General features: G+C 46.8%; 1 protein-coding gene across 4 annotated transcripts in view; it reads left to right on the top strand.

Moving 5' to 3' along the window:
- The window catches only part of Aff1 (AF4/FMR2 family member 1), a 165,747-nt gene that overhangs the window by 80,185 nt on the left and 60,616 nt on the right, over positions 1 to 24,946 (top strand). For 3 of the 4 annotated variants that reach the window (XM_036200863.1, XM_036200861.1, XM_036200862.1), the window contains 2 exons: positions 14,305 to 14,425; positions 14,820 to 15,731. The exons of the other annotated variant lie outside the window; for it this stretch is intronic. In XM_036200863.1, coding sequence (XP_036056756.1) covers positions 14,305 to 14,425; positions 14,820 to 15,731 — 1,033 coding nt within the window. The remainder of the gene's footprint in view (positions 1 to 14,304; positions 14,426 to 14,819; positions 15,732 to 24,946) is intronic. 4 annotated transcript variants of the gene reach the window in all.

Genomic DNA, 24,946 nt, shown 5'->3' with positions numbered 1-24,946 from the left:
ATTTCCAGAAGTTATTTCCACCCAGCTGGGAGGTGGTGACACATTCCTTTAATCCCAGCACTAGGGAGGCGGAGGCAGGCAGATCTCTGAGTTTGAGGCCAGCCTCATGTACAAAGCGAGCTCCAGGACAGCCAGGGCTACACAGAGACACTGTGTCTTGTGAGGCTGGGGAGGACCAACCAAACAACAACAAATATTCCCAGAGCAATATCTACTTTTTAAAATTAAAAGTCTTAAAAGTACACGTAAAACACGTCATGCACTGGAGAAATGGCTCAGCGTTTTACGACTACTGGTTGTTCTTCACAGGAGATGAGTTTGATTCCCAGCACACGTGTGATGGCTGACAGTGATCTGTGACTCTAGTTCCGGGGATCTGAAACCCTCTTCTGGCCTGTGCGGGCACTGCATGCACATGGTGCACAGGCATAAATTAGGCAAAATACCCATACACTAAACAATTAAATCTTTAAAAGAAAAAAAAAAAAGGCATAAAAGTCATTTGAAGTGGGAAATCACACTGGAATTTGCAGCAGGGCCCCAGATAACACTGTCTGTGCTCTTGAGTCCCGGTTCTGAGCCGCTCAGGTCGCCCAGAGGTGCCCATGTAGCATTGGAGAAAAGGGACTTTATAGCTGTGATTGGTTCCGTGTCATCATCTGAGGTCCCAGTTAATGTCATCTCCTTTTTATTTCCGCCGTCCACTTGTCCACACTCTGCTTTTCCTAGGACAGTGTTGTATGCGTCGGTAACCTGAGGTCATTGTTTGTGTCAGGAGAAGACCGCAGGTCGATGTGGTCGATGTGGTCGATAGCTGCTCTGGGAAATAATTAGGGTGGGCCGAGCAGAGTGTGTGTTTGTGAGAAGCTGTTATCCCCACAAATTATCAGGGCTTCTTTCAATCCGTGAGAGATTTGAATTGGGGCCTGGGGTGAGATAGGTACAAACAGTCTCTGGTGAAAGATCGCTCTTCACAGTGCTTGCTCCCGAGGTCACGGGGCCCCTTCCCCTCCTGGAAACTCCTGCTCATCTTTCAAGACCCAGTTCAGATGTCTGCGCACCGTTCCACGTAACTCAGGCTTCTCAGAGCGTCTGTGTCCCTCATTCCTCAACACTGTAACCAACCTCTGCTTCCTCTGAGTGGTCTCCACAGGGTGTAGAGTCTTGTTTCCTTGTGTCTGGCACATAAAAAGTCAACACTTCCTGGAAATGAGTGGATTTTCTGTCGTCACTCTGAAGTGTAAATGTTAGGGTACAGGAAACCATAGACATGTATTTATGTACTTGAGTAAGTTTTAGAAGATGCCATTGTATTCCAAGACAAGTATTTTAGAATCAAAAACTAATGTTTGTCACGGCACAGGTATTTGGTAATTTGGTAATCTGTGCTTTTCAGAGACAGACGGGACATGAATATATATGTTCAGGCACTCAAGGGCGCTGTTGCTGAAGCATCTGTAGGCGCAAAGGTGGGATGCTTGCTTCATTGACTAACAAACGCCCCTTGTTTTATGCAAGTGAATGCCTGTTGGTTGTACCCAGGATAGGATGATATATCTGCGTGTCCGTATTGATGCTCGGATCCTGACAAACTCTGCAAAGCTCACAGCAGCACCGCATGGCAGAGGTTAAATAAAGACCCCAGAGAAACAGTACCGCACTGTCTAAGGAGATGCCAATTACAGCGGCTGGTGGGAGGTGATCTGGGGTTACGATGAAAATGAGCATATTTAGAAACACGTAATTGTTTCTGTTGCCATATGAAGCACCCATGCATGTTTCCAGCTCTCTCCTCTAACAGCCCCCGCCCACACTGTGCCTCTACTTATTTCAAGACTGGAATGAGATGGAATAGAGACTGTCTCTAGTGTTTTTTGTTTTTTGTTTTTTGTCTTCTATTAAGAGATTTTCTACTTGCTTTACATATCAACCACAGATTCCCCTGTCCTCTCTCCTCCCACTCCCCAGCCTGCCCCCTCCACTTGTGAAAACAAGTGTGGCATGTGTAATTAAATCACCAAAGGGGTGTAGAGAAATGCTGGTGATCCTTATAAACATCTTTATGGACAATTTGTTCTCGAAGTTGTGTTGTTCACTTTGTATAATGTGCAGATAAGGTAAAGTGCCGGAGTGTGACACAGAGCCGTGGCAAATTTCTCTTTAGTGGTGTTGTGCTCACGGCAGTCTGTTTAAACTCCGTTGGAAATGCAGTTGACCCTGGTTTCTGTGACAGGAGCCTGTGTTTTGGGGAGCCCTTTGCTTCCCTCTCCTGCCATGATGGGGTTTTGGGAATAGAGCAGGAGCCCTGGCTGTCGTTTCTGTTCCCTGTCACTGGTGTCTATTCAGTGACAGGAAAGATGACAGTTCGCTGGCTCGCTCTGCACCCTGACAGACAGCTGTGTTTCTTCGTACTTCGTGCTGGAGGAGGTAAAGAAACAAGTCCCCCCGCGCCAGTTTCTCCGCCCTGCCATCGTTCCTTCACGGCCATCAATACGCAGACATTGCTTTTCCGCCCATTTTCCAAGTAGCAGCCTTGCCTGCCGCTTCCTGCTGCTGGGCAGCAAGTTGAACTGCTGAGCCTTGGTCCTGGCCAAAGCCACGCTGGTCCACTGGCTTGGTTCAAACACTTCTCTGCTGGATTGCGATGCAATTGGTTTTCTGGAATGTGTGCTGGAAGTTCATTCCTTGGGAGGGACTCTTCCTTTGGATCCGGAACTCCTGTGTGTTCCAAGCTGTTCTAAAGGAGGGATTTCCTTCTGGCTGGTGTACCGTTTGTAATTAACTATTAAGTGAGAAATCTTTTTAAAAAAAAACCTTGAAGGCGGGGCATAGTGTCACACACCTTGAATACCAGCACTCCAGAGGCATGTAAGTCCGTAGGCGGAGTTCCAGGGCAGGCAGGGCTACATAGAGAGGCCCTTTCTCAAGCCCCACTCCATGTTTAATTTTTTTTTATGTGCTATATAGCTAGTTTTAAAACAACAACATGAACTTCTGAATTATTTCGTGTGAGAAAAAAAGATGTTCATCTGCCCACCCAGTTGCTACAATGCAGTAGTGTAGTGATATACAAGATGAATTTGGGAATGTATTCCTGTTTGGTACTTGGATATTTGTTGATATATTAAACATTTAGAAAATGGCGTCTATAACTGCCCGTTTTGTGAGAGTTATTATCCTTTCCAAATGCATCCTTTCAAGATACATGCTTTTAATGAAAGCAGCAGACTCATTTTCAGTAGAGCGGGTGTGGGTAGTCCACACTTGTTCCGGTGTCCGTGTAGCCGAGGGAGTCAGCGCTGGGTTGAGAGTTACAGGATCACTGAGTACATTATTAGCTAGCGGACAAGCTAATTTTAGATAGTAATTGAGAGACAAGGCAAGGTGAAGCGCTAGGCAGCCTCTGCTGTGAGCTGAGCCATGTGTAGATCTAGGGCATGAGATACCAGTGAGAAGCGAGAGGGGGGGCTCCAGGCACAGGGTGTCCAGACAGGGCATGGCTGGACTTGTTTCAGGCCTGGAAAGAAGGCCAGTGTGGCTTTTTGGGAGGAGGCTGAATCTAAGAGGTGCCAATTAAGGTGATGTGTGCTGGGAATGGGACCTTAACTGCAGGATCCCGGATTTGAATGTTGAGTAGTATCTGCAGTGAGCAGTCGGGACAGTGTGGTGCATTGTACATAACGTCCTGCGCAGGATGGAAGCTCAAACTGTGTCCATCTCTCTGTAACCCTGGGCTTCAGACATGCAGTGTGTGGCGGCTCCCTGCCCCCTCCAGCGCAGGTGACGTCCACAGAGGGCTCTCGGCTGTGGAGGGAACCACACCTCTCATGTCTCACAACCCTTTCTCCTGTGGTCTTCCCTGGAGTGACTTTTTGGGGTGGAATTTGTGGTGGAGAAGTTTTAACTTTGGATCTATCTATCTATCTATCTATCTTTACTTATTGTGCATATTTGTGGGCGCACACATGCCTGAGCACCATATGCAGGTGTGAAGACAATTCACAGGAATATGGGTTCTCCTCCCAGCCTGTGAGTTTCTGGGGATCAAACTTGGGTTTCAGGTTTGACAGCAAATGCCTTTATGTGCAGAGCCCTATCTATCCTCAAAATAACATATAACTGTCCCGAGTCTGTTGACGTAAAAATAAGTGTATATCTACTATAAATGTTACCCAGACATACCCCCCCCCCCCCACGCCCCCCACCCCCGTGCAGAATAGTTTCTGATTAATTAGCAAGTGTGGAAAGCTGACAACTTCTCCCAGTAGCTCCCGAGCGCATGGTGTCGCTCAGCTGCTCTCTGGTGCATCTGGGAAGCGGTGATGTCAGTGTTCCTTCTAAGTTTGAGTCATTTTCATGGGCAGAAGAATCTGGCGGCAAGACCCATTTTAGGTATCAGACAATGAGTCACAGTTGATCATCTTACAGAGTGACGGAATTCTGCAGAACTGTGAGTCGCTTGACGTCTGAACACAATCACTTCAGTCAGATCTGATAGATTGAGGGGCACTGTGCTAAGCTCTGCGCTGGGTATGGCAACCTGGTGTGCGTGGGGTTGTCTACATCCTCGAAGAGCTCCCAGGACAATAAGGCAACCCCTAGGTCCATCTAGAGTCTATCTAGCTCAGATAACTGTCCACATGGGCAGCAAGTGTGGCCTGATAAATGGCACCGCGGAACAGCCGGGCTCCTCCCCAGCACCCTCCCAGCTGTGCTTGCTTGGAGAGGTGACAAGAGGGGCCTGGAGACTGGGTGCTGAGAACCCTGCAGGAGGTCACGTTCGCCGCCACCCTCCCCCTTCAGCTGCAGTCCTGTAGGAGGCCAGGAACTGTGTGTGTGTGTGTGTGTGTGTGTGTGTGTGTGTGTGTGTGTGTGTGTGAACACGATCAGATTTGGGAGTTTAAAAGATCTGAGAGGCAGCTCTGCGGAAGTGGCTAGCCCAGGAGAACAGCTGGTTCGTTCCAAATCAAGTGCTGAAGTACATACAGTACCTTACCTGAGTATCAGATGCAGCGTTCAAGCATTGTTAGCTTGCTTCTCCAAAGACAAAAGGCAGTGAAGTAAATGCGGTGTTTAAAAATAATAGGACTTTAGGGTCGCTTGCCTACATTCTTAGTTGTGACCACAGACAGGCCCTTTTCAGTTTGTGGCTGTAATGAGGTCAACTCCGGTGAGCCTCCCTATCTTTGAGGTGTGTGATACCGCCCTTCATGGACATTTGAGCAGTGAGGTGAAAGGCCCAGTCATATGAGGCCAGTGCTCTGGTGGTTCCCAGGAAGAGCCAACAGCAGCGTCTGCCCCACGTGAGCGATGTCAGTTTGATGGGGAGTGAGTGGATGAGGAGGGGTGGAGAGGGCAGGGCCACTCAGCCAAGTGACGGTCTTGCTCTGTAGCCGTGTCCTGGATCTCGCTCTGTAGACCAGGCTGGTCTTTAACTCACAGAGATAGATCCACCTGCCTCTGCCTCCCAAGCGCTGGATTAAAGGTGTGTGTCACAGATTTTATCTCAAGTGAGGGGGTGTTTTCTGTATGTCTCTTCAGTTTACTTCAGGCAGAGCACTGTCATGAGGGAACCCTTAGCTGAGACATTTTTACTACCCTCTAGCTCCAGATTGCCAAAACTTTGAGGTGAGAAGTTATTGCTTCTCACTGCTGTGGTTCTGTAATTGTTATTTTTCCTGGTAGTCTTGCTCAGCCAGTACATGAATGTGTGTGTGTGTGTGTGTGTATTTTAACTCTGTAGGAGTGTCTTGCCTGTGTGTATCCATGTGTACCATGGTCAGGTGCCCATGGAGGTCAGAAGGCATTGGGTTCCCCAGAACTGGAGGTTGTGAACCACATGTGGGTTCTGGGAACTAACCCATGTCCTCTGCGAGAGCTCTGGTCATTCTCAGCTGCTGAGCCATCTCTCTAGCCTCAGTATTTGTTTTTTACTTAAAGTGTTTTTTTTTTTTTGTTTGTTTTTTTGTTTTTTTTAAATGTGAATAGGTGTTTTGCCTGCCTTGTATATCTGTGTGCCATGAGTGTGCCTGGTGTGGAGGGAGCCCGACGGTGTCAGATCCTTGGAACTAGAGTTACAGCTGCTTAAGCCAGTGTTTCTAGCTGCTCAATCGTTGCTCTAGCCCCGTTTGTTTGTTTTTATTTTGTTTTGTTTTTTAATTTATCGATATGTTTGAAAGACAGAGACTTGTTCTTATGTGCATGAGAAAACCTAGCTTTTCTTCTCATCCCCCATTTCTGCTGGGTTCCACAGCGTTGGGTAGCTGGGAGTCCTAACACATGATTGGCATGCACAGTTCTCTTAGCCCGCACTTACAGGCAGGTGATTTTGTATTCTACCTGTAGATGAAAAACTTGCCTCTGTAAATACATCTGCTCGTGTTCCGAGAAGAAGCAAGTGGCTGTAAAACACCAGCCCTGGCACCTGGACCTTGGACCATGCATGTTCTCCTGTTCACTGCAGGCTTGGCTTTTGTTTCTTCATACACAGGGATCTAAAATTATATGCTAACAATCCAGGGCTGAGTCTAGTTAGAGTCTAGAGCTCTGCACAATGGCTGCAATGCTCTGCACAATGGCTGCAATATTTGTGTGTGTGTGTGTGTGTGTGTGTGTGTGTGTGTGTGTGTGTGTGTGTGTGAGTGAGAGAGAGAGAGAGAGAGAGAGAGAGAGAGAGAGAGAGAGAATATCTACTGAAATACTATGTGAATATCTTTTTGTGAAAAGAATATTGCAACAAAACTATTTTATTTTTGAGACTGGGTCTCTCTGGGTAGCCCTGGTTGGTTGTTCTGGAACTTGCTCTGCCGACCAGGCTGGCCTGGCCTCATAGATCAGCCTGCCTTTGCCTCTCTAGTGATGGTGTTAAAGGTGTGTACTACCACACCAGAACCCCAAACTGAATTTAAACCGAATGTTCCATTTAACCCTAGTCTCATACTCACCTTACAGAGAGTATAAAGTGTAACCTATGAGACCATTTCTAAGTAGGATCTATGCAGAAATATCTGGGAGGTTTTTTGGGGGGAAGATAAATTAACATGCCATGCCTTCTCATTAGAATTCAATTTTTATTCAACTATCAGTTTAAAACTTGTACATTCAGCCTGGCGGTGGTGGCACACGCCTTTAATCCCAGCACTCGGGAGGCAGAGCCAGGTGGATCTCTGAGTTCAAGGCCAGCCTGGGCTACCAAGTAAGTTCCAGGAAAGGTGCAAAGCTACCCAGAGAAACCCTGTCTCGAAAAAACAAACAAACAAAAAAACCCTTGTACATTCATTTAAGATTTGTAAACCCTCTCTTGAGCCATAAAAGAGACTTCATGATGTATAACATGAGTTTAAATTTCTCTGTCATGTATTAACCTCAGGAAAGTGAACGGGCAAGTGGTTGAGTGAGCAGTGTTTCCAAGGCTGATTTGTGAACCGGTGTCACCTAAGACGGTTTTCAGTGTTTATAAGAGGCCATTAGGAAGCAAGCTTACTGTGGCCAACAGCGTTGGGTAGCTGGGAGTCCTAACACATGATTCCTGGGTTCCACTCCAAGGAACCAGCTGGTGGAATAACTATTTTGTCATTGGCATTAGCTGATTTTTTTTTTTTTTTAATTTAATGTCACTTTGGACTGTAAGACTTTGTTTGGGGACCAAGTCCTCCTGAGCAGGACCTGCCACCCCCAGCCTTAGTCCCGCGTTTCGGTGATGGGGGAGGGGCATGAAGAGTGAGAACCTTGGAAGACTTAGCTGAGTGGCCTTCACTATGAGAGAGCCTGTTGCACATTCTTCTCACACACATGAAAATATTTTATTTTGTCTTCAAACGTGGAGCTATCTTGTGTTTAAACAACATTTGGAGAAGTACAGTTTAATGGCAAACCAATGTTGTACTTTTTAAATGTGTTGACATCTTTCATAAAACTAATGTGTAAAAAAAGTTTCTAAGACGCCATGTGGCAAGAATGGAAACAAGGGGCAAAAGATAATTGGAAGCAGGATTGTTTCCCGTGTTCTAATGCCGCTGACCGGACCTACAGGCCCTGTGTCTGCACCTCTCCATCTGCTTGCGACATAAATAAATGCACTACCTATTTGTCAGCCAAGGTGGCTGGAGTTGTGAGTCTTACAGATAGATCGTTTCCATTTGTATGGTTAAGGCAGAATGGCGTAGAGTTTCTAAAATCATAAGGATGATTCTAGTGAGTGTACACTGTTGATCTCCTCTTCCTTCCCTGGCTATGAGGAGAAATGTGTGGGAGACTATACTAACTTCTACTCTCCAAAGAGAATTAAATTAATTCTAGAGGGAGCCAGTGACATCTTTGAGAGAAAGGCATACACGGAGTGAGCAGTCAGGGGTGATAAATAGGTAGTCAGCTGTCCACAGGCAGCCCTGTGGGCCCTGGGTTGCCATGGGAGCTGGAATGGCATTCAGCAGTCCTGCTTGACTAACCTAGTTTAGTGGCAGGGCTTGCGGGCGCTAGCCTGGGAGAAGGTGCTTCAGCCAGATGATACAGAGCCAGCATGCTGCCCCAGGGCTGCAGCCCAGCCAGGGCCTTTGTGTGCCTCCCTTTTGCTATGCCCCTTTTTAGTGCTAAGGAAGGAGAAGAGAGACCCCCTCCCCCCTTAATGCTGACAGAGTTGGGATGTGACTTTCATTTCCTCAGTACTTTAACACCTCTGCGACACATTCCATCCCCCAAGGAGAAGCCTTTGAGTAAATGTGCCATGACAGGCCCAGCATGGGGTTGACTTCACCACTGTACCCGAGGGTGTGAGGAGTTGGAGCGGAGTTTCTCAGAATTTTCACCACCTCTCAGAAAGTGAGCACACCCTGGCATGTTCTAAGTTTCCAAACCTTCATTCCGATTTTTTTTTTTCCTTTTTAACCGAGTTAGAGTGGCGAGTTCTGTTAGTGAGAACATCTGGGGTACAGTCCACCTCGGCTGCCTTGAGAACTCAGTGTAAGTTCTTCACGTGTGAGTGCTCACTCGCTAGCACAAGGCATTGGCAGCGGGAGGCCTTCATTTCTTCCTCTCGCTTGGAGGGGGCGGCTTGCTGCACTCCTGCAGAAGTCTTTCCACTGTGTCCCGTGGAACCTCCATGCTGCAGAGAGAGACCTCTGGAAGACTGTGGCTACTGAGAATCATAGGGATGTTTTCCAGTGCTTCTGCAGAACTTCTGGATTTGGGGTGAGCAGAGTCTGCAGGTGGGGTTGTATATAAATAACCCTTCAACCCATGGGCTTGTTTTGTGTGTAGTCAGTTAGATTTCATGTTCTTTCTCTCTAGATGAGGATTACTGGGTTCGAGTGGAGGCCATATGAACATGGCTTGGCTCACCAGCAGAAGCAGCATAGAAACTCCCTGTTGTGAAACATGGGAACTTAGGTGCAAGGTTACTTATATAGCCTGTCCATGAAATAAATCCACGTGAGTCTCAGTCTATGAGAAACGTGAGTCCAGAGGTTACTAGATTAGTATGAGATCAGTGCCCTCGAGTTCGTGAAATTTAACAAAAGGGTCTGAAGAATTGTAGCTCTGTTTTTAGAAGTTGAAGAGCACCTGTAGCCTGCACGCCCCCCTCTGGCCGCTTCCTGTAAGGTCTTTGTGTGAGGAGTTGAACCGGTCATGTATTCTGTGGTTTGAGATTGTTCTCCTGTCAGGGATAATACCTGGACTGACGTGTACCTCCTTGAACTGAGGAATTAAGGTGATTATAAGTTAGCACACCTTCTTAGTTGTCACCACCCCATTTTACACAGCTGGGCAGGTTTGCTAGCAGATCTGTGACTGAGAACATAAGCTTTTGCCAGGCTTTTGGATTTCCAGGGCGTCATGAGAAAGCCAATCTTTGAGCCTTATTTTTTTTTTTCCACTTGGAAAATGGGTCTAATCAAAATCCTATTATGACAGGTCTGATTGAAAACTAAATAAGAGAGCAAGTGATGTGGCCAGGGCAGTGCTGGCTGAGGACCAGCACAGGGGCGCCAGGCCCTGCCAGAGCTGTTGTCCTCAGTGCCTCTGAGTCGCTCTTCTCACCTAACAGCTTCTGAAGACTGGAAACTGTAAAAGCCCTTGCCCTACCCTGACGTTCACAGAAGGATGTTAATGTAGAGTACTGTGGCCATCAGCAAGCATCTCTGACTTAACGGCTGTTTGCATATCAGTTCGATGTTACCAGAGAGTGAAAAATGTGTTGCTTCTCCCCGGGGTGGGGGGAGGGGGGGGGGAGGAGGTGGTTGCCTTTAATTAAAGCCAGAGTTAACTTGTAATTATTCAAGGGTAATTACAGAGTGAGAATCACTAAGACCTTCACTGCTGCCTAAAAAAAAAAAAAAAAAATCCCCTCATTTAAAAGTTCTCCCAGGCTCTGCAGGGTGGTGGTGGCACACGCCTTTAATCCCAGCACTCAGGAGGCAGAGGCAGGTGGATCTCTGAGCTCTAGACCAGCCTGGTTTATAGAACTAGTTCCAGGACAGCCAGGGCTACACAGAGAAACCCTGTGTTAAAAAAATCCCACAAATACACACACACACACACACACACACACATACATACAAACATACATACATACATACAAACATGCATACATACATACAAACATGCATACACACACACACACACACACACACACACACACACACACACACACACACACACCCGTCCATCCATCCATCCACACATGCATATGCTCTTCAGGCTGGAGAAATGGCTGGGCAGGTAAGGTGAAGCTTGGCAGCCTGAGCTCAAGTCCTCGAACACAGAGAAAAGTAAGAAGGTGATCATCACATGTGCTATAGCAGCCGTATGCCCACATCGTGTGTGTGTGTGTGTGTGTGTGTGTGTGTGTGTGTGTGTGTGTGTGTATGGACAAACACACACCAGTGACCATAGTAACACAGAAAGGACACTGCCCAGTGGCAGTCCTGCAGTGGAAGCTTGAGTTTATTGTATTTCTGGAAAAAAATGTATTACCCAGGGCAACACTTAGGCTACTGCAGATTTGTAGCAAGTCAATACTGGAGTAAACCAGAAATCTGCCAGTGTAGTTGGCAAATGCCGTTAGCTGCATGAAGAAAAAAGGTGGCCCAGAACAGGTCTCCAGCCTACCCTACCCTGAGCATCTCTGTGAACTGGCTCCTTGGCCCTCTGCCTTGTCCAGGAGCCTTGGCGAAAGAGACCACAGACAGCGTGGGCGAGTCTCCCAGTCTGGACACAGACCCACCCAGCAGACAGTCCAGTCATGGGTGTCTCTGCTCACCTCACTACTTGTAGATTTTTTTCAGTTGAACAGTGACAGTTATTAAAAGTCTTTGGTAGTGTTTATTATCTATGGCTCTAGCCAGGTTCACACCTTTAATCTCAGCACTGGGGAGGCAGAGGCGGGTGGACCTCTGCGTGTTTGATGCCAGAGCGCCCTACATAGAGTTGTAGTACAGCCAGGGCTACACAAAGAGACCCCGTCTCAAAAGCAAACCAAAGCAAAGGAGGAGGGAGCATTGCTGATGCCAAGAGTATGCGAAGGCAGGAGGGCTGCAGGCATGGCCAGACAGGTGTAGAGAGACCTGTCTCTTCTCCTCTCCGTCCCAAAACACACTCCTGCCAGCCTGTGAACAACCCTGTTCTTACTGGAGAAGCATCTAGTTTTACTTCAGTCTCTCCTCTGTTTTAGTATGCTAACTAGCATCAAATGATCTTTGAAGCTGTGAGTTCATATCTGTCATCTTTGAAGTTCTAGAAAAAGATTCTTGTACTTTTCTTGATGTTATGTGTAACAGGCTGCATTAATTTCTGTGCACCACCTGAGTGCATGCAGGAGCTCACCAAGGCCAGAGGATGCTGGGTCCCCTAGAGCCAGGGTCACAGGTGGTTGTGAGTGAGCTGTCTGATGTGGGTGCTGGGAACTTAGCATTCAGTAAGTTTTTGATACACTAGTCTAAGCATATAATTACTTTTACTCTTTTTTAATTTTTATTTTTGAGACAGGGTCTCACTATATAGTCCAGGCTGGCCTGAAAGTGACTGTGTATCCCAGGCTAGCCTCAAACTCTCAGCCTTCTGAGTGGGAGTACAGATATGAACCTTCACACCTCGTTTTAAGTAGATAATTTTTGACCAATCCTATCAAATTCAGTCTTGTATCTTGCCCTTCCTCCTTAGGTTGAAAGAAATAGAATTGTATTTTATTTTGTTTTGTTTTTTCTAAGACAGGGTTTCTCTGGATAGCCCTGGCTGCCCTGGAACTCTATGTGTAGACTCTGAGATCCACCTGCCTTTGTCTCCCAAGTGCTGGGATTAAAGGCATGTGCCACTCTGGTGAAATAGAAAATTTTTATGTTGACTTATTTTCTTAAATTGTTTTTGCATATTTCTTCCAGTGTTAAATCTAAGAAAGTTGCACTGCAAGTTTTTATATATATATAAAAATACTACTCTGGGCAGTGGTGGCAGAGGAGGCAGAGGCAGGCATAACTCTGAGTTCCAGGACAGCCTGGTCTACAAAGTGAGTTCCAGAACAGCCAGGGCTACACAGAGAAACCCTGTCCCGAAAAACCAGAATGCATGCAAGCATGCATACATACACACATACTACTACTGCATGCATAATGGCTGTGCTGTAATATAAAAATATTTGATTGACTTCCAGGCAGTACCACATCTAAGTACCATGAGAGTGAAGATGGGGTTCCTTTCTAATGGCATCCTATCCCAGGGAGAGAGAAAAGAAGCAATGATGTGCTGCTGGGCAGGAACATAGTTGGTGGACTTGAGGGGTGTCTTTAAAGTGGGCAACATTTGCATCAATGAATCTATTAGAAATTGAAAGTTAAGGGGTGGGGTATCTGGTTGGGGGGGCTAGAGGGAGAGAGAGCAGAGATTCGGGACTGGAATGGAAGCAAGCCCACTCCCAGGATGGTTTGGGGAGTGAGTGGCCCTGTAGGGCAGTACAGAACCAGTCCTGGAAGAATGCTTGCCTTTCAGTAGAGGGGATCTGAGTGGGGATTAGAGAGAGGGGCTGGCTCTTACAAGAGGGATGGCCAAGTAGAGTGCACGTGACAGGCCTGCAGGGCCACTGGGATGTGGTCAAGTGTTCGCCCAAACCAGATTGTCAGGGAATTCTAATGCCAAAACAAAGGTTTAGAGGATATTCTGTAGTATAAGGTGCCATCAAATGACTATCATTTTAGATATGGACAGTGACATGAGGATTGGGACCTTAGACCCAGTCACTAATGGAAGACTGAATTTGGGAGGCAGCGTGGAGACAGGAGGCTCCTGTCAGGGATGGAAGCGTGAGAAAGCATTGGACGGCAGCTAGAATTGGGAAGCACTGACGGATACACACCTAAGGCAGTCGAATGGTTTCCTTTGTTCAGATAACACCAGGAAGGAAGTCTTAACAGATCCCCAGAAGCAGGTCAAGAAGACAAAGTTTTTATGGTTCCTTTATTCCCATTATTCAGCGTAGGTCACGGAGGAGGTCTGGAGGGGCACCGTGTGACAGATAGTGGGGCAGGCCTGTTTGCGGCTTATATGTGGCTGAAATCGGCGTTCTTTCAGAATCCATCTCTGATTTGCCTGTCAATGAGTTCATCTGAACCAGTTTGATACCATATCCGATGATGTAGGATACATTTTTATGCGGTTCAAATTGGACTGTGATGTTCTTAGTATATAGAACTGACATGTATAATTGGATTGTTCACCCTTGACATTTGAAATAAGTACAAATCATCTTTCTGACTTTGTATGCTAAGATATCCTCCGAGTAGACTGAGAATAAATGATGTTTTGGGTGTTTAGTGATCTTTTAATTAGAAAATCAGTCTTTGAATTTTCTCTATAGACAAGGATGGTCTTGAACTTTTGGCAATCCTCCTGTTTCTGTCTCATTAGTAGTGTGAACCACTGGTCCAGTAAGACTTGTGCCCTTCCCATCCTTTCTTCCTTTTATCCCCTCCCTCCTGTGTGTGTGTGTGTCCGTGGAGGCCAGAAGAGGTGTTAGTTGTTTGTTTGTTTGTTTGTTTGTTTGTTTGTTTTGTTTTGTTTTTGGGGCTGGACTACAGGCAGGTGCGAGCTGTGAGCGAGCTGCCAGTCCTGAGTGGGTCCTGAACTCTGGTCCTGTGCAGGAGGAGTGTGCATTCCTAACTGCCAAGCCTTGTCTGCAACCCCAGGTGCTCCTTGTTTTCTTACGTCCCTGTCACCATATCTTTTTGGACCTGTTCTTGCTCCTTCCACACCTCTGTGTGCACAACAGACCTCGGATACTGATATTTTGTTGTTGTTCTTTTGTGGCATTTGGAAAAGCTTGTACAATGAAGACAGAAACCTGCTTCGCATTAGAGAGAAGGAAAGACGCAACCAGGAAGCTCACCAAGAGAAAGAGGTGTTTACCGAGAAGACCCCGCTGTTCGGAGAGCCCTACAAGGTATTTGCTGTGGGTGAGAGGGAGGAAGGCTGGCCTGTCCCAGCCTTAAACTCACTGGTAAAGTTACTCAGTGCAACCGAGTTCAGTCAGGGGCCGCAACTGAGAGAACGCCTTACTGAACCCAGAGGTTGTTTTTGAAAACAATCTGAAAACTCTTTGAACATTGTTAGTCAGAATTACCAAAGTGTGTGGTTTTCTTTTGTAATGGTAGTCTCCTGTAATTAGTAATGTGTATCTGTGGCAGGCCTCTCAGCAGGGGGGAAATAGTTAACATTGCATTACACATGAATTTGAGAGGGTTTTTTCTTCATGATATTACATCATAATTTATTAAGTGATTGCTCTGCTTAGGTTTGTTTCCCCAGTCTGAGTCTGCTGTCTCTCTGTTTTTCAGACTGCCAAGGGTGATGAGCTGTCGAGTCGGATACAGAACATGCTAGGAGACTACGAAGAGATGAAGGAGTTCTTGAGCGCCAAGCCTTGCCCTCAGCGCCTGGACGGTTCCGAAGACAGGCCAGGGAAGCCGAGATATCCTTCATTTCACGACAGGGGGAGCAGCCTTGCATCCAGCTCCTTCCGCACCCACGTCTACCACCACCACCACCACCACCAGCCTGTCCATGCGTCTTCTGCCCCGGGATCACTTTCTGTTGGTAACATTAGCCACAGTCCGAAGATGGCACCGCCCAGGGTGGAATCAGTGCCAGGTCTCCATGCCAAACACTATGGCCCGCCCGACAGCCAGCGTCTGACTCAAGATCACCTCAGTCAGGAGGGACACTGTTCCAGCCACAGAAAGTGTGACCGCAGAGCTGACGGGGGTGACTCAGCTCCGGAGATGAAGCTCTCACCCTTGATCTCCTCTCTGCCGTCCCCAGTGCCACCCCTGTCACCTGTACATTCCAGGCTGCAGGGACCCAGCAAGGGCCGCAGCGGTGGCAGCGGTGGCGGCGGTGGCGGCTCTATCAGTAAAAGCTACTGCGCAGCCACGTCTTCCAAGGACCTGGTGGCGAAGGTCCAAGATAACGAGACTGCCCACGACAGTTTGGTGGCAGTTACCAGCCTTGGGGTAGCCCCTCCTCAGACATTTCCACCCCCTCCTCTCCCCTCAAAAAGTGTTGCAATGCAGCAGAAGCCCACGGCCTATGTCCGGCCCATGGACGGTCAGGATCAGGCTCCCAACGAGTCGCCTGAGCTGAAGCCGCCACTGGAAGACTACGGTCAGCAGAGCTTCGAAAAACCAGACGTAAAAGTGCCTGCCAAGGCCAAGCTCACCAGACTGAGGATGCCCTCGCAGACAGTGGAGGTGAGTGGGATTTCTTGGGACATGTCCAGTTAGAGGAGTTTTGAGATGCAGGCCTCCTGAGGGATGGGAGGAGGGAGGTGAGTCTGGTCTTCGGGTGGGGGCATGGGGCATTTCTTTTTCTTTAGGACCTGACCAATCTACAAGGAACTCATTGTTGAGGCCTGAGATCATCCTGCCTCAGCTCCTCTGCTTTGGCAGGATGCCTTGTTCAACATACCATTTGCAGACCACCTTAAAGACTCTTCATTGAGTCGTGTGGTAAAGCATGGAGACCGTGAGTAGGATTAGGGTGTGTACCCCTGTGCCCACGACCTACGTAGTCAAGACACATAACATTGCTGTACCATAAAGTTTTGTCTTGCTGGGTCCTTACCAGTTTGAAAGAAAAAGGAAAGAAGGGCGCACAAATCAGGATTGATACTTCCTTGGTCCCTGTCAATGCTTCCTAAGGCAAGTGAAATCAAAATATTAAGGCGCTGAAGGAAACGGGTCAGGTTTTATTATGCTGAGGGTGTGAATGTGCCTGGACTTGATGGTTGGGCCTTCGCCTCCACCATGTGGGTCTTGGGGACTGAACATGTGGTTTGGTGGCAAATGCCCTTATTCTGAGCCATCTTCATTTTTATGCCCCAGATATCTTCATTTTTTAAAGATTTGTTCCCTGTAAATTATAAGGAGCTTTTCAACTTAATTTTTTTAAATTTTGTTTTGTGTTTTTGAGATAGGGTCTCTCTATTAGCCTTGGCTGACTCTACCTCCCAAATGCTAAAATTAAAGATGTGTAGCACTATGCCTGGAGATCTGTTAAAACATTTTATTTACTAGTTGATATCTCCTTTGAGAAGGAGTCATAAACATACACAATTATGTCCACTGTGGTGTTTTAAAGCAACCAAAATACTGTTTCTTGTAACTTTTGAAATTAAAATATAACTACATAATTTTCCTCATTTTATTCCTTCCTCTAATTCCTCCCACATGCCAGTCATGTTTTCTCTCAAATTCCTGCTCTCTTTTCTGTAATTGTTACACACACACACACACACACACACATACACACACACACACACATACACACACACACACTTCTTACTCAGACTATATAATGTTACTTGTATATTATACTTTTTTATATCAAGAAAAAAATGGCTTTTTTTTCTGCTCCTGTGATAATGGAAGACTTAATTGTGATAAGAATTGGGGTTCATGGGGTTGGGGATTTAGCTCAGTGGAAGGCCCTGGGTTCGGTCCTCAGCTCCAAAAACAAAAACAAAAACAAAAACAAAGGGGGGGGGGAGAGGGAGAGAGGGAGAGAAAGAAAGAAAGAAAAAAAATTGGTTCATGTACCATCTCTGAAACTTGAAACCGGTGGTAATTACTCTAAAATGAAGATTATGGATTGGGCTGGGTGGTGGTGGACCATGCCTTTAATCTTAGCAATGGGGGGGAGGGCAGAACCAGGCTGATCTCTTGAGTTCGAGGTCAGCCTGGTTTATGGAGTGAGTGAGTTCCAGGACAGGCTCCAAAGCTACATAGAGAAAGCCAAAAACCAAAACAAAAAACAAGAAGATTATGGCCAGGATTGCCGGCACAGTGGTTCAAGAGAACGGTCTGCTTTTCCAGAGGACGTGGGCTCCATTCTCTGTCCCTACACAGTGGCTTACAACAATGTGTAAGTCTGGTTTTAGGGAACCTGATGCCCTCTTCTGGTCTCCAGTGCCAGGCATGCAAATGTGTACATACACACAAAACACCCAAGTACATAAAATAGGATAATTTAAGATGGGGAGAACAGGTGTACACACAGGCATGCATGCTACACACACACACACACACACACATATACACACACACACACACACACACACACACACACACACACAGAGGTAGAAAATGTTACTAGTTCACAGTGAAGTGTTTGAAGCGGTCTGTGTTTGTGTGTGGAGAGGGCTCTCGCCATATCGTTCAGGATAGTCAGTAATCTTCCCCCCTGAGGGTAGACTCAGGTGAAGTGGATCTGCCGCTGCTTACCTGGTTCCATAGGCACCCAGGTCCGGTCCCTTCTGTTGGATAAATTCTCTAATCTGCATAGCCATTGCTCAAGGAGACACCCAGGTGACAGTCTGTGACATCATTTGTATTGCATATGTATTTGTGTACGGGGCATATGTATACCTGTGTGTGGGTACCTGTGCCTGAGGCTGACATGCCATGCCTTTTTCAATTCTGTCCACCTTGTATATATGGAAGCAGGCTTTGTCACTGAGCCCCGTGTGCCCCACTACCACAACGTGTTCCTGGGATCTCCTGCCTCTGCTTCCAGCGCACTTGCCTGTGTTGGGATTACCAGTGAGCGGCTGTGCTCACCTGGAGTTTATTGGTTCCCAGTGATCTAGTCTCTAAAGCTGCTAATCTGTTTCCCCAAATCCCTTTTGTAAAACTTGAAAAAGGGTAAGGGAAGCCAGGCTCGGTGGGCTTACACAGTCAATCTTAGGAGGCAGAGGTGGGTGATTCGCTGTGAGTTTCAGATCACTCTGGTCTGCACAGTGAGATCCTGTGTCTTGTCCCCCCCCCCCCACATTCTCACCCTCCACCTCCCCCCCACCCCCACTTTGGGTTTTCAAGATGACGTTTCTCTGTGTAGCCCTGGCTATCCCGGAACTCACTATGGACAAAGGCTGGCCTTGAATTCAGAGATCCATCTGCTTCTGCCTCTGGGATTTCCATTATGCACCACCAACAACCACCTTTTTTTGGGTCCTTTAGCTGGAAGCTCTAATGGCTCCTTATGGCAACTAAGAGGAGAAGCCTGCCCCCTTAGGCATCAGCTTTGGGTTCTGAAGAGTTGCGTTGGGTTCTTGAGTCAGTTCCCAAATAGTGAGTGCAACTGAGAACTTTCAGAAAATAGCCTTTGCTCCGGGGCTGAGGGAGAAACAATCAGATAGTAAAACTGATGCGCTGTGGCAGAGCTTGCTGGACATGTGAGTTCAGCCGGGGCAGAAGGTAGCAAGGCCCGGTTCTCAGCCTCATCCTAATACCGCTCCACTGTGGTCTTGATTTAGGGCTTTACAATTATCTATCTGAGTAGGGCATTTAGAGAGGGTGCCTTGCCGGTTGGTTCTTTCTACCACGTGCATCCTGGGGTTCAGTTCGTCTGTCCCCTTTGGCAGCAGCACCCCTGCCTTGCCCTCGGTCTGACCAGCCCCACTCCATCTCATGGATGGCATCTGAGCATGCACTCAAAGCATTTCCCGAGAACTCTGTGGGTCTTCATGAAGATAGTCAACCTACACATAGAATGGTTAAGATATTTGTTCAGGGCAGCACAGAAATTCAAGAAGTTATCCAACAGGAGCCAATTTTATAGTAACAAGGATTGTTGTCTTGTAAATTCCTCAGTCAGTGAGTAATACATTTCAGCGGTCCGGTTTGGCTCTGTGGCACTCATCTGCCTGGCTGTCCCCACACTGCTGTGCCTACCTCAGTCTCCTGGAGCTAAGGCTAGCCACCATACACAACTTCCCACTCAGTCTTACCTTACATTTTTTTTTTCCTCGTAAACTCTTTAGCCCAGAAATGACTTTTACTAATACCAAAAGTGCTTTAATCTTCAACCCTTGAAAGAAAGAGTGCAGGGCCTGGTGTGATGGTACACACCTTTGAGGCAGAGAGGCAGGTGGGGCTCTGTGAATTAAAGTGCTGTACCCGGTGAGGAGAGTTTTGGAAGGGGTCTGCACGTGGGTCTGGATTGTCACCCCAGAGAAGGCCCAGGAAGCCTGTCCAGAGGACCCTTTAGCCTCAAGCCTCTCAGACTTCAGAGGCAGATCTGTGAGAACACATGAGCTGCTAGACGCAAAGTGTCAGAGCCCCCCCCCACAGATCACACATGCCAGGGGATGACGTTGTCCTGTTTAGGACATTGTTTTTCAGAGTGTCGACTTTTCCCATTTCCCAGCTCTTATCCATTTATTTTCTCTGTTTGGGTTTTCAGACTAAAACTAGAGTCCTTCTGTGACTAAATAAATTGTTCCTGACGGGAAAGATGCTTGAGACATTTTGTAAGAATGTCCAGATTAACTGATAGGAGAATAATTCTTTCCAAAGCTCACAAGTTCTCAGGCATGAAAAAATGTTGGAAAGGACTTAAGGAATTCTAAGTATACAACAGGATTCTGGAAAACAAACAGATACTTCTAAAGTATAATAGCAAATGCTTGCTTCAGGTAGTATGTTAAATGCGGATTCCAATCACAACTCCAAAGCTGAAATAATAAATAAACGGAAATGAATTACCAAATTTGACTAGTACAAATTGTAAACATGTGTCCATTGTAAATGTGTATTGAAGAGTCATACCAGTTCACAAATATGCAGTTGCTGCATGTTAATCCAATTTTTTTTAAAAATATTTAAGGAAATGGAAATACTACTTGTTTGGTAATACTAAAATATACTGCAGGTTTTAAATTACCACACTGTATCCTATACATAAGAATAATTAGAGTAATAATAAATAAAATTGAACTGTCAGGAAAATAGGCTTGAGCAAGAAACACAAGTATCACAGAATGTGCTTTCCTTAGTTCATACATTAATCCAAAACTCCACAAATTATACCCACTGGGAAGTCTTAGAATTCTGTTATTTATAAATTAGAATTAAAGAGCAAACCAAGGTAATTTATCTAAAGGAGAGAGCTAGAAATATGACCTCTAATTACTTAAACAGTGAGGCCCCTAGATTAAAACATTAAACTTAAATCCTTCAGCCCAAGGGATTAAGGAGATTAGCCCTAGTTTGACAAATTACCATGGGGTTATAGGGGGAAGTGCTGGCCGAAAGCAGGCCATGCATAAATTGAAGATGAATTCAGGGAAAGAAGCCTGGTTGCTTTGGGGCCTGGACCTCTGTGGGGGAGGGGAGGACTGTGCTTTGTCAATCTAATGATTTTAGCAACTAAAAATAACAATCAGTGTAGAAATAGCTGATTATGGAGTTCTTGGAGAACATGAATAAGCAGCAAATTTAAACTTGGAAAATAATGATTTTTTTTTTCCCCTCCTCGAAGATGTAGCTCTTGGCAACTGGGAAGGAGAAATGCAAGGGAAAAAGTAACTTTGTTATGAGATCTAGGATCCTTTCCTAGGAAGAATTCTGTTTTAGTATCTAAGTGTTGCTCATCCCACCCAACGGTCCAAACCAAAACCATTAATCCAGCCATTGTATCTGGTTTTCTGTCCCTGTAGTCTAAATGGCAGAGCAGACACAGGGAAGAGTTAAATGGTTGGGGTAGCCTCCACGAGCCTGGGAGAGCAGAGTGCCAGGCAGTGGGGTGTTGGCGGAGACGCCGCTCCAGGGACCCGGGGGAGTCTCATGTCCCTCTGCAAACGTCTGAAGTGTGAGAACAGCAAGAGGAACAGGAATTTCTTATCCTGGTACCGAATGTACTTCTGGCAATTTTGAGAAGGAACAGAAAGTGAAAAAAACAATTCCAGCTAATACCACCACAACAGATCTTCTAGTCTGTTTTATCCTTTCCCCGTGGGCTACTATAAGCTGCTCTGTCCTTTGCCCTAACTCATTTCCAGCAATTTTAGAGCTTTTCAAAAAAAAAAAAAAAAAGAAAACTTTTTTTTTCTTTTTCCTGCATTACTTAATGTTTTGTCAGAGCCTTAAATGTTTTTCAGAATCTCACCCGGCTCCAGAAACTGCAGGTGGAGTCTGTTCTGCATGAAAACAGGGCATTTCCGGGAACAGAAAGTCTCACTTTCTACCTGATCTTGAATTCCAGCTTGTAAATACTGACTTAAAAAACAAAGCCCCAGAAAACACAGTGCAGGACACAGCAGCTTGGCTAGCAGCTCTTGCTCAAAATGTCTGCAGGTCACTTGTCACTATTTTTAGGCTTCTATATTTAGATTTGCAAGTCCAGGACTGGGCCAGGCTCCAGGGAGGTCTAGGGTACTCATTTCTGGTTCTTTACTGAACATAGTTTGCAGTCTTTACCCAATACCTGTAATCTGCACAGAGGTAGACAGATCAACTCCTCCTGGCTCCTCATTCTGCTTCATGTGGGTCACCCCGAGCCCTCCATCTGCCTGACACCCCCCACACACCCCCCTCCTGCACCACGGTCCCATTCACTGGCACAGCCACAGAGTTGCCAGGCGGTTGGCATTGCAGCTGCCGCTGGCATAAGGATTCTGGCTGGGATCAGAGGAAACCGTCACATCACAATGACGCTGACCAAAGAAGACAAGTTTGCATTTGGTCACTTGTCCACAGCAGATGCTCTGTGCCAGAACCCCGCCCTGCCCCCATTCTCCGGTCACCAAATCCTGCTCCTCAGGAAATTTCCCGGGGCTGCCTGGCACACAGAAACCTATGTCTCAACTACACATCAAATGGCAAAGACTTCAAGATGTGGGAGAAATCTCTACTTTCCTTGTTTTCCCCCACCACACACCCTCAAGACACCCACATGGTGGAAGTTACCTTCTAACTGTACCCCTCCAGTAAATAAATGTAAAAATAAATGTAAAAGAAAAAGGTAGATTTTGGAGAGGTATTACAAAGAGGAGTTTGTAAATGCTGGTGTGGTAGAAAGGCTGATCCTGTTACTGACTTGTGTTTTTGAAATAGACCGTAGAAACTTGAATGAGAGCAGAATCCAAGGGGCTGTGAATCCTAGTTCGGATATTCCAGGTGGCCCCTCCCCAAATTTTACTTACTTAATCTAAAATTTTAGTGCTTAGAGTTGATCCCGGGGGCCTTAGGCACACTAGGCTGTACCCCTGCTCCCGGTTTGGATATGTGTGTGTGGGTATCTTGCCTGCACGTGTGTCTGCACCATAGGGGTGCTTGGTGCCCTTACAGGCCAGAAGAGGGTGTCAGATCTGCTGCAGCAACTGGAATTCTGCATGTTTGTAAACTGCCTCTCGAAGAGAGCTGGTGCTCTTAACTGCCTAGCCAACTCTCCAGACCCCACTTTGATTTTTAGAGGATTGAAAATAACCAAAAAGCCCAGAGAAAGAGACAATTTTTAGTGTTGTAAGAACTAGTTTGCAGTGAAGTGTGTGTTGCATATGTGTAATCCCTGCACAGGGAAGGGGGAATCTCAAGTTGGAGTCCTGACCCAAGCAAGCAAGCAAGTAGAACCGAGAAGGTCTGTTTGCCAGTGCCAGGGCCTCTGTGTTTCCCTCCTTTCACTGCCCGACACCTCTAGGCAGGGCCAACATCCACATGGCTTGGCAGTTTCTGGAGTAAATATCACACCTTATTAAAAAATGGACATTCAGAAATATTTTACTTTGATTTCTGAAGACCTTGCTCGTCTGTCTCTCTCCCTCTCCCCCCCCCCCCCCCACATTGTTAGAGCAACCCGTGATACGAGTTGGCATGAATCCCATTTTTCATGTTGTAGAGCCGAGTCCCTAAGGAGTTTAATGAAGCCCAGGCCCCTGGCACCGAGCGCAGGTGCACCGTCACAAAGCTTGTCCATGGAGTGGTGACGACTTGTGTGACTTATGTCCCAGGCTCCCTGATAACTGATGTGATGTAATTAGGACCATTGAGAACTCCGCAAAGGAGAGCATGGTTGAGACTCAGTTCCGGCTTAGCTTTGCCTTTTACCCTTCAGAGTTGGGAGCCATCCAGATAAGATTTCTCTGTTCTCACCTGGTTACTCACACCTGTGTCCACCATATGCTTTATTTCCCTTTGGTCTCACAGCAGGTGCCGTCTATCTACCTGCACTCCGGTGTGTTCTCCATTTTATTACTCTGAACCACTGCCCGGTCCCCCATCTCAGGATATTGAATCACGGTCAGGTCTTTCAGCACTTCTGAGCAAAGCTAATTCCCGTCTCACCGTTGTCACCACTGAAGCTACACAGTTAGAAGTAGCCTGTGTCTTCTCTCGGCCTCTTGGGCCCCTGCCATTTGGGTCATGCCACGGGATGACCCAGGAGAGGCCGCCAGCCCCTGTCCTGTCTGCTGTCTGGAGCGTGTGACACACCACGTACCTTCTTGGTGGCTGGCTTTCACTTCCCCCTTGAGCCGGGCCATCATCTCTGTTGGGTGTACCTTGTCTTGTTTTCTCCCCGGGGCTCTGCCTTCACCCATCCCTGGTGATGGTTCTCCAGCCTTGAACATTTAGAACTCCTGACCCTTCCACCCGCTGCCTTCCAGAGCTTTGTGGTGTCTCCCTTGTATTCACGGTGTCTCCAGTGTGCCCAGCCTCAGACACTGGCACCGGTCTCCTGCTTCCTTCCTGGGTCCCAGGATCGCTTTCTTTCTGTGACCAGCTTTGGCTTTTGGCATCTCACTCCTGTGAATATTACTTCATGAGTAGTTGCAGATAGCATCCCGGTTCTCTCTCCCTCACCATCCTGTCTTCACCTGGGATCTCCCACTGTCCTTGAGCCTGTTGTCTGCTTCTGTCCTCTTTAAGTAGTTACGTCAGTACATGAGAAAGTGGTTTTTATTAAATGTAGTATCTTTTGGTATTTCTCCTTCTTTCCTGTCTGTTTGGTCTTATTATTGTGCCCAGTCTGGCCTCAAACACACGGGCTCAGGCCTTGGGGGCCTAGGCAATCCTGCCTCAGCCTCCCTAGTTGCTGGGACTGCAGGTGTCCGCCACTGGTTCTGTATCTGCCTTCTTGGTATTTGATAGTGGTGGTCTGTCTTTAGAACCCCCACCGCAAGAGCAGAGAGGGCAAGCAAGCAGTGCCAGGCCGGGCCGCCGCTTACTTTGCTCAGGGAGCTTCTCCTGATTGTGGGTACTGTCCCCTCTCCCTGTGCCTCTCAGCCCCTTGAGCTGGCTTTCTCTCTCTTTGTGCTCCGTGGTCTTAACCCTGCTCCCTGCATTGTGCTCTGTCTGGGCCTTCCTCCAGAGGGGAAACACTTTGAGGTCAGAAATCAGTGTGTCTCTTTTGTATTGAAGCACAAGTGAGGACTGAGTGAGAACTGGAAATTTTGCTATATTGTGCTAAGCATGAAGATTTCCTAACCTGACTTGCTTTTGACCTGAAGTCTGAATGATAATCCCCTTTTCATGTTTAACTCGCTAGATCGGGAAGATCATATGGTATGTGGTGAAATTCTCCATTTAGGACATTTGTCTGGGGACCTGAACTAAACTCATTTTTTAAAAAATGAGTTTTAAAAAAGGATTTATTAACTTTTAAATTTTGTGCATATGAGTGTTTTATACTG

The sequence above is a fragment of the Onychomys torridus genome, chromosome 10 (genome assembly GCF_903995425.1).
Source record: "Onychomys torridus chromosome 10, mOncTor1.1, whole genome shotgun sequence".
Lineage (NCBI taxonomy): Eukaryota > Metazoa > Chordata > Mammalia > Rodentia > Cricetidae > Onychomys > Onychomys torridus.
Note: the sequence above shows the minus strand (reverse complement) of the source record. Positions and strands in the feature narration are given on the sequence as shown.